Below are 9,942 nucleotides of genomic sequence, written 5' to 3'. Positions count from 1 at the left end.
CTCTTGGCCGTTGCACCCAGACCAGAGGTCACTCAGCACATAGGGATCTGAGATAAGTTGTGTTTAAGAAAAGATTTTTTTTTTTTTTTTTTTTTTTGCTCCAAGAACTTGTTGTTCACTGGAAGCCATACTTGTAGATACAGGTGCAATGGTTTCAAAGCTGGGCGTGGGTTGTGTGGCTGGGGCTATGGAATATCTGCTTGATTCTGATATGGATTCCGGCAGTCCCAGAGCCCCTCCCAGGGCCCTTCTACACAGGCATTGTGGTGCAGCAAGTTGGGCCACTGCCTGCGATGCTGGCATCCCATGTGACCCACACTTAACGGAGAGCACCTTGCACAGTGTTGGACAGATCGATATATTTAATTCAGGTAACATTAACATTCATCCCTGAAGAAGGGGCCATTGGTAGGAGCATTTTCATTCTACATGTTTAGAAACTGGGCTCCAGAGAGGTAGAGTGGCTTATCCCACATCAAGAGCCAGAAAGGAGCAAAACTTAATTCAAGTCAGGCAGGCTAGGTCTTGGCCCACGCCCCTCACTACTGAGTGATTGACTATCCGTTTGTTGAGGAAAGATGGGCAGACAAGGAGTTTTTGGGATATCAGGGAATTCTGAATTATCTGGACAATGGGTTTAAACTGGTAGCCACTACAACCACTACCACCACCACCATCATAATCATTTTTATTATCATTACCACCACCATAATCATCACTGCCTTCATTATCATCATTGTCATCACCGCCACCACCAACATCATCAACATCGTCAACATCATTGTTATCATCATGTGTACTATGGCCGGACTGTCTTAGGAGACCAGCTCCCATGTCAAGGCTCCATCCAGGCTTGTATATCTTCAACAGCTTCTCAGCTTCTTACTGTTTCTAAAGTAATGATCCACAACTCAAAGAGGGCCTTCAAGGCCTTGCCAGCTCTAGCCTCATGCTTACTGCAGGGCCCTAACCCGTCCTCTTTATCTCCTTTTTCCAACTCCAGGACCTAGGTCCAAGCTATTGCCTTGTCCTCAAAGACTTTGCAGTCAGTGCTGATTCTGCCTTTGGTGCACTGCAGCCTTACCTCACCTCCCCCAGGAAGCCTTTTCTGATTCCACGTTCTGGGTCAGTTTCTATTGAATGGTCCTGTGCCACTGGACTGGTTACTATACTTCTATCAGTACAACTGTTGGGCTCTTGTCCATCCTTTCCACCTGACGGTGCCAAGTGAGGGACACGAACAGCTCGAAATTCAGACTCAGAGTCAGTTTTGGCTTCGATTTTACATCTGTTGTGAAAACTGGACATCTGAGAACACGGCATTTTCTGCAATGAGACGTCCTCTCCTCACCTCTCTGAGACCTTTGCAACATCAAAACAACATGCTCATTTTACAGATGGGAATGCTGACACTTACAAAGAGCTATAACAACATCTCTGAGCTGACAGGTGTCAGAACTCAGAACCACAGGCATGGTTCTGGCATCTCCACTCTCTCCCCACAGCGACGAAGCCCTTCGTTGCCATTCCCTCGTTCTGCTGCTCTTTCTCCTCAGTCCTGAGGGTTGGTTGCATCTGTCTGCCACAAGAGACACGGTGGCTGCTTCCTTCCTGCAACTCAGCAGCGACCTTTGCTCCTACATCCCATAATCAACAGGGAGTGCCTGGATACACCTGAGTGCATGTGCTGGCCCACCTGGGGAGGAGGTATGGACGATCACATCAACCAGGGCTCTCATGCCAGTCCCTGCCCCACCACCCGACTCCCCATGGGAGCTGCCTGCCTCTAACTCCTGGTTCTAAGAGCCAGATCAGTTCTGTCTTTGGGGCTCTGCAAGAAAAGCAAAAACTACAAAAACAAAACCCAATCAACCAACCAACCAACCAAACAAACAAACAAAACAAAGACAAAAACTTTTATGACCCCCTGCCACAAACGCGTAGTTGACATAGTCTGCCTGGCTGATGAAATCAATAAAACCAGAGACTTTCTGCTTTTGGCTCTCCCAGGCACATGTGCTGGGTATGTGAGAGGGGCCTAGGTAGGGGTGCTGCTGAGAGAAGAGGCAGGTGCACTGAAAGTGGGTGGTGAGCAAGCTTGAACCCTCTGCTCAGAGGCATGCCATCTGGGCAGCTGTGCAGAGGAGGCAAGCGACGAAGGTCACTCTGCATGGTTCTGCCTCATGGACAGCTCAGCTGCCGCTCCTCCTTGCATGCAAGAGGATAAGCAGCTAGCTCAAGGGAAATTTTCCATTCTTTCTCTCCTCCACATAAAACTAAGGTAGGGTTATTTTTCCCACCTGCCAAACTCAAGGGAAAACTTCCCATTCCACCTGACAGGCTGGGCCATTCACGGTGGATCAGAGATGGAAGGGGCCGTGGAGACCACTTTGTCAGCCTCCTCCCTGGAGGAACAAGCTCCTGTCCCATAGTCTCCCACCTAGTCCACCACAGCACCCTCCGGGATCCAGGTTAATAGAATGCCCAGCTGGATGTAAAGCTGCCCAGATGCCCGCTCCAGCCTGCCCATGCTTGTCCAAAGCTCTCTAGCTACTCTGCCAGGCAGTTCTCATGTGTACTTACCTGGTCCTGGAGTGGCATTCTGGGTGGGAGCTGGCTGCTGCCCACAGGCCCCAGGCTTACAGGCATCTGTGTAGGCCAGGCTATAAGTCCAGTTCCTCGAGAGGCACATAGATGTTGAAGGTGTACCAGGCAAGCCAGAAGAGCAGGCTGAGAGCCAGGATGAGGGACCCTGTGTAGACCAAGAAGTCCCAGTAGTTTAACGTGGCGAAGATCCCCACCAGCAGAAGGACTAGGCCAGCGGCATCGCTCAGCAGGGCCAAGACAAGGAGTGACGCGCACCGTCCTGGTGGCTGGCATCTTCCACAGGGCCTGCTCAGGAGCATTGCCCGGGAGGAGCGGGGAGGAACCCGGCCGCCCTCCCGGGGCTGATTTGCATGGGGCTGGGGCAGTCCTGCTTGTGCGGCTTGCTGCTGCCTTCTGGCCCTGCTGGGTGTGTGTGCAAATGAGTGAGCCACAAGGAAGTACACGTGGGTCCACCTTTATGAGCCTGGCAGCCAGTGGGGCAGGATATTTTTTAACTGTTTCATGGCTGTGGAATGAGATTGACAGCACCGGCGTGAAGTTACCGTGAGTTGGAATGAGCTCCTCACTGGCTGTGCGGCAGAGAAGGTGGGCTGCACTGGATGGATTTGCCAAGGACAGAAGTCCGATGACCCTGGAGGAGGGACTGTCCGATGACCCTGGAGGAGGTAGCATCCAGACAGCCTGACTGCCTTGTGTCTTGCATCTCCCAAGGCTATTTCTGATGGGGAGTGAAGGACCAGGATGGGTTGTGACATGGAGCGTTAAGCCACCACCTGCAAAGCTGGCCTCCCTAATGAGCACAGGTTTGGGTCCGGCACGGTGGCCTAGCGGCTAAAGTCCTCACCTTGAATGCACCGGGATCCCATATGGGTGCCGGTTCTAATCCCAGCAGCCCCGCTCCCCATTCAGCTCCCTGGGAAAGCAGTCAAGGATGGCCCAAAGTCTTGGGACCCTGTATCCATGTGGGAGACCCGGAGGAGATTCCTGGTTCCTGGCTTCGGATTGGTGCAGCACCGGCTGTTGCGCTCACTTGGGGAGTGAATCATCGGACGGAAGATCTTCTATACATCTTTTAAAAAATGAGCACAGGTTTGTCTCTCAGGTCATCTCGACTTCCTGGCCATTTGAGGAGTGAGCCAGCAGGTGGAAGACTCTCTCTCTCTCTCTCTCTCTCTCATTCTGCCTTTCAAATGAAGAACGCAAGTACAACAGCAGCTGAAAGGTCTCTTTACCATCTTTTGGCTTCTGGTCCTAGCATTGTCTGCACTCTCAAAGTTTGATTGAGAAGTAAATGCCTCATGTAGATGGCTGTCATGCCAGGGACACCAGACAGCAGGAAGACACCGAGCTGGCCTTGGCTGGCCATCCTGGCTATTCACAGCCAAGGAGCTTACGTCTCGGTGGACAGGACAAGCCAAGTGGTCTATCGCATACTGCGAAATGGAGCTCCAGTATCACAGGGCAGCATGACCTGTGCCTGGCAGCAGGGAGCAAGAGCAAGTTGAGAATCTACAGAGCCAACTGCCGCTCTATGGGAGGGAACAGTGACTCATCCTGAACACGAACATGAGCTCAACGAGAAATGACAAAAACAGGGAAATGGTGGCAAGCATGTCCTCACTGCCCTGCAGACCGCTCTCCGAGCCGTGAGAACCCCTGAGGAGGGCACGGCCGGGTGCCCTGCCCTGGCCCAGGCGGGCTTCCGGGTTGGCGCACCTGGGACCCTGGGGCCCTGCTCCTGTCTCCTCCGGGTTGATGGAGGGACTGAGGCCACCGCTGTGGCTCAGAGATGTCAGTGCTGCTCCCATCCTACGGCTTTTGCGAAGTTGCTGTCGTTTGTCACCTCCCTGTGACGTCACAGGATGACAGCCTCTCCGTGACCTGTATGCTCAAGAGCAGGCTGAGGCTTGAGGCAGGGCTGGGCCAGCCAGACGCTCAGCTGACGCAGTGTCATTGCTCCCACACCTGACTCTGAATGACCAAGGCCCAGTCACCTCCTGGGTGGCAGTGCTCAGAGGCTGGGCGGGGCCACCCATCCACTAGGCCTCTCTCTCTTTCCTAATATAGAACACAGGAGAGTGTCAGGCGGTGCCACTCATAGGCTGTGTGACTTCCAGCAAGCCAATCACCCTCTCTGTGCCTCCTTTTCCCCCACTGTGACAGCATCTGTATGCCGCTGGGTTACTGGGAGGTTTCCTTGTTCCTTTGGGTAAAGCCCTTAGGAGCTGCAGTGTATACACACAGACATGTGTCCCTGCTGTGGTTGTCACCTGTTGCCTGGATGCTTCATTGGGAAATCCCCAGGGAGGAAGGGATTTGTCCCTGGGTCTCACACACCTGTGTTTCTCCCCTTCCCCAGCCTTGGGTGCAGCTACGCACCCTGCGGCCTTCCTGCGTCCTCCGCATGTGCTGGGAACACAAGGACACACAGAGCCGTTTCTCTCTGCTGAGGCAGTTTCCTCTAAGCGCACATTTTTTTTTTTATAAAAAAACCAATTCCATCCATGTTCATCAACTATCAATGATGAAAAAACTATGTGACTTCAAATACAGAATGTTTAATATTGTAAAGGTACGTCGAAAGGCCCATGGATGGGGCCAGCCTTGTGGGGCAGGGGTTTAAGCTGCCATTTCCGGTGCCAGTATCGCAAATGAGTGCCCATTGGAGCTCTGGTTGTTCCTCTTCTAATCCAGCTGCCAGCGAATGTGCCTGGGGGAGCAGTGGAGAACGGCCCAAGTGCTAGGGCCCCTGCGCCCCCATGGGAGGCTCGAATGGAGTTCCAGGCTTCTAAACTCTGCCTGGTCCCCTGAGCCCCAGCTGTTGTAGCCATTCGGAGAGTCTTCTCTCTGTATCTCCCTCTCTGTAAATCTTCCAGTCAAATAAATAAATCTTCTTAAAAAGTCCAGGAAATGTATATTATTTTTTAAAAAGGCTATACATTGTTTTCCAGAAAAATTTTAACACTAAAGTTACTTATATTTCAATTCCATTTTCCATGAACTTAAAAAAATTCTCTCATATGTAAATGGATAATGAGATAATGTGATTAAGCCAGACTGGGGTCCCTAAATTCTTTCTGAATCAGGTCAGATAGTAAACATTTGGAACTTTGCAGGTTGACCACGTGGTCACTCTGTTAAAACGCTTAGCTCTGCTATCATAAGGAGACACAAGTAAGTGTGTATAGTGCCTGGCTCAATAGCTCAGTGGCTAAATCCTCACCTTGCACGTGCCAGGATTCCACATGGGTGCTGGTTCAAATCCCGGCTGCTCCACTTCCCATTCAGCTCTCTGTGATCTGGGAAAGCAGTAGAGGATGGCCCAAAGCCTTGATGTTGTGATCTTAGGCAGTTGGTTCAGGGTCACGAGCGTGGAAGCCATGCCTTCCCCACCCACATAATCCTTCCTGCCCACCCGTGAGGCTCACCTGTCATCACCAGGGACCTGAGGGGGGTGGTATTGCATTGTTGTGTAACCACACCCCTCACCAGCCCCCATAAAGGCGCATAGTAGGGAGGGACTCACTCTCTTGGTCACGTGCGTCCATCGCTCTGGCACTCTGGCTCTTGGCCTACTTGTTTTCTAGCTTCCCATCAGACTCAGAGGAGAGGTAGACCCTGAACATGACCCTGTTCACTGCTTGGGCAAGTCCATGACGATGCAAATGCTAAGATGCTCTGTATTTCTGATGTGTGCACTTTCAAGTGTCCCAGGAGAGGTGAGGCCCAGCAGTAATGGAATATGAACAAAGAAGCCAGGAAAAGGTGAATGTTTGCAGCTTTCTAAGTGTGTCCAGGTTGTTGCTGTTATGTATCTTGGGATAACTTATTTTGCTGGGGAAGCAGGGACATAGGTCTTCAGTTTAATGGTTGGACTTCAGGGTAATGACCGTTTGTTCCTCTCGGGGGTTTTAACTCAGACTGGATTGCCACTGGACTTGTCACCTGCTAATTTCTAGTGGGCCCTGTGATCACCAAGCTTGGTTAATAAAGACTCCTTAATGCATCCTAGACGCGTCTGGCGTGAGCCCTCTCACACCCCAAAACATTGAGATCTTGCACCCATGTGGGAGGCTGGGAAGAAGCTCCTGGCTTCTGGCTTCAGCTCAGCTCAGCTCCAGCCACTGCAGCCACTTGGGGAGTGAACCAGTGATGGAAGATCTTTCTGTTTCTTCTTCACTCTGTAAATCTTCCCTCCCAATAAAAATAAATAAATCTTTAAAAAAAGTGTATGTGCAAGCGAGTGTGGCTGTTTCAATAAAGCTTTATTAGCAAGACCAGGCAGCAAGGGGCCGGTTTTGTACTAAGCAGAAGCCTGTTCTCTCAGATAAAGGCTTATGAGTTCCAGATGTTAGAGCGGTTGATAGTGTTAAAGCTTCAATCGAAAACTGCACCAGGAAACTCATCCAAAAGACACAGAGGCAAACGGCCTTGCCTGGGTGAACCTGTGAGCCAGCTGCAGTCACCGCCTGTGCCCACAGGGTGGCGCGCCAGCATCTGGAACCCAGACTTCCTGGTCCGGGATCACCATGGACTTCTTTGTCCAACGCTGGGACCTAGGGACGTTGTCTTTAAACATACACTCACTCCCCTCACCGCCCCAAAAGATTGATTTTTTTAAATTATTTGAGAGAAAGAGGAGAGACACAGATCTTTGACGCTCCAAAGGGCTGTAAAGGCCATCGCTGGATCTATCCAAAGCCCGGGTCCAGGAGCTCCTTTTGGGTCTCCCACACCGGTGCAGGGGCCCCAGCACTTGGGTAATCCTCCACTGCTTTCCCAGGCGCCTTAGCAGGAAGCTGGATTGGAACACCACCTGCATATGAGATGCTGACTTTGCAAACAATGGCCTAACTTGTTGCACCACCACGGTAGCCTCTGTACTCATTCTGTCTCTGTGAATTGGAGCACCCCAGGGAGGTCACACAAACTGCCCTTTCCTAACTGGCTCATTTCACTTTGCAGAACCGCCCCAGGGCTCACCCATGTGGTGGTGGGGATGGTGGTGGCAGGATTCCCTTCCTTTTTAAGGTCGAAGGCTTTATATGTTGTGTGCTTACACCATATTTTGTGTGTCCATGCACCTGTCGGTGGACACTTGGGTAGTCTCCACATTTGGAATATTCTGAATAACGCTACCATGCACATGAGTGTACAGCTGTCTAGTTGCTACTCTTGATTCTTTCCATTACATGCCCAGAAGTGGAATTACTGGATTGTACGTATGTAGCTGTTTCTATCTTTACTTTTTTGAAGGGTCTAATTTTGTTGCCATCATGAAAGCTTCTCATCTCTTTACTACCTCATCACAATTTGTTGCTTTCAGGTTTTTTTTTTAAAGATTTATTTATTTTCGTTTGAAAGGCAGAGTTACAGAGAAAAGAGGAAACACACAGAGAAAGATCTTCCATCCACCGGTTCATTCCCGAAATAGCTGCAGTGGCTGGAGCTGAGCCCATCCGAAGCTGGGAGCCAGGAGCTTCTCCCAGGTCGCTTATGTGGGTTCAACACCTAAGCTGAATTGAGCTCCTCCAAACTGTTGGACATATCTAGACAATGGATGATGGACTGCCTGACATTGTCTGTACTAGCAATGTAGGGACACACTTAAATAATAGACGGATGGAATTGTAACTCCTCATGAAGGACTATACTATTGCAACACTATGGGGAAAATCAGTCGGGGGTGGGAATTTGGGGGCGGGGAGGAAATCCCAGACTCTACAGAACTGTGCCGTGAAATTCAAAATTTCAAATAAAAATTAAAAAAAAAATAACAAAAGATGTCCTCTGCTTCTTTCCCAGGACATAAGCAGGGGGCTGGATCACAAGTGGAGCAGCTGGGATGTGAATGGGTGCTCATAGGAAATCTGGTGCTGCAGGCAGAGGATTAGCTCGCTACACCATCATGCCAACGTCTGCTTTCAGTCCCCCCTCCTTAAGAATTTGAATGATGATTACCTTACAGTGAGTGAGATGTGGAATCCTGTTAAATGTGGGTGGCCGTTACTTTTATTGAGTTACACGTGTTGAGGTGGTAGAGGGCGTTCTCTGTCTCCCTCTTTGACTCCAAATCCCTTTCCGTTAGGGAGTGGCGCTCCTCCTTGCCCTTGGCAACCCAGCACCTGGTGTTTATGGAATAGATTCATTTGGCACTCCTGGGCGTTCCCGGCTTCTTGGAAAAGCTGAGAGCACCTTCTCAACTCTTCCCCAACCCTACTCGGAGTCCCTCTGCATTTGCCCTTCATTTCTCCCCCCGACCCCCGATTTCTTACCCTCATGACCTTCCTTTCCAAAGCAAACCACGTCCACCTGGGAGTCTCACCAAGCAGAGTCTGCCACACTTCCAGCTGGCGCCTCCACTCCCATTGAGTTCTACAGAGCACTTCCGTTGGCCCTCGGCTCTGAGCACATGGCTGGGCACACAGTCAGAAGTGGCAGGTACTTAAATCCCAATGTCCCGCTTCCAGATGTTGGGTTCTAACAGAATCTTCCGACCCTCGGTGGCCTTGGGGACAATCTTGGCAAAGCCTGAATGCGAGACTCGGGGGGGCAAGTGAACATGACCCCCTTCCTCTCCCAGCAAGGCCCAGGGCCAAGCTTTAGGGGCTTGGCTTGGGAGACTTTCCCCATCTTTCCAGGGTCAGGGCCAAAGCAAATCCAGGAGCAGGAGGTTTGTCCAGGTCTCCCATGTGGATACAGGGGCTTGAGTCCTCGGGCCGTCCTCTGCAGCCTTGGCAGACACATCAGCAGGGACTTCTACCTGCTTTGTTTACATCCGTTGCGGCATGCAGGAGGTGCTCAATAGCTGTTTGTAGAGTGAATCATTGGGAGAGTGATTTGCATACAGAACCTGTGGGAAAAGCTCTATCAGGCCATCGCTTGGCTCCCACCAGGCCTGCCCCTCTCCTTCCAGGCAGTGGCCACACCCCACCCCATCCTGTCTCCTTTCCCGGGAACCCACCTCTCATCCCTTTTTGTGGGGATGAATATGAATGTATCTGACCTGGTCTTCACATTGGCTCACATTTGGTGCCAAGCTCCAGCCTGGTTGCTTTGCCCAGTTCTAGATGTGTCCACAGCTCCTCCCCAGGAGGACGGGCAACTCCTACAGGCACCTCCCACAGGTCCTTTCTTTCCTTTTTCAAGTGAGTAGCACCAAAGGACAGCTGGGCAACCATTTATTCCTAGCCACTTACCTGGTATTCTGATGTGAGTTCTGTGAGGTTCTAACTTGAGTGCTATATAACCAAAACTCCATGTGAAAATATACCTTTGAGAATTGATCTGTTCTTCTAAGAACCCCTGATAACTATGAGGATGCTATGAGTAGGA

General features: G+C 50.9%; 1 protein-coding gene across 1 annotated transcript; it reads right to left on the bottom strand.

The window, feature by feature from the left end:
- Positions 1-2,663: 2,663 nt before the first annotated feature.
- On the bottom strand, positions 2,664-2,906 carry TMEM238L (transmembrane protein 238 like). The gene has a single exon (XM_041000788.1). The coding sequence runs from the start codon at positions 2,904-2,906 to the stop codon at positions 2,664-2,666; it is 243 nt and encodes an 80-aa protein (XP_040856722.1).
- Positions 2,907-9,942: the final 7,036 nt, after the last annotated feature.

This window comes from Ochotona curzoniae, unplaced genomic scaffold (assembly GCF_017591425.1).
Source record: "Ochotona curzoniae isolate NIBS_2020 unplaced genomic scaffold, NIBS_Ocur_1.0 scaffold_2453, whole genome shotgun sequence".
Taxonomy (NCBI): Eukaryota; Metazoa; Chordata; class Mammalia; order Lagomorpha; family Ochotonidae; genus Ochotona; species Ochotona curzoniae.
The sequence above is the reverse complement of the archived record's forward strand: the minus strand, read 5'-3'. Positions and strand labels throughout refer to the sequence as shown.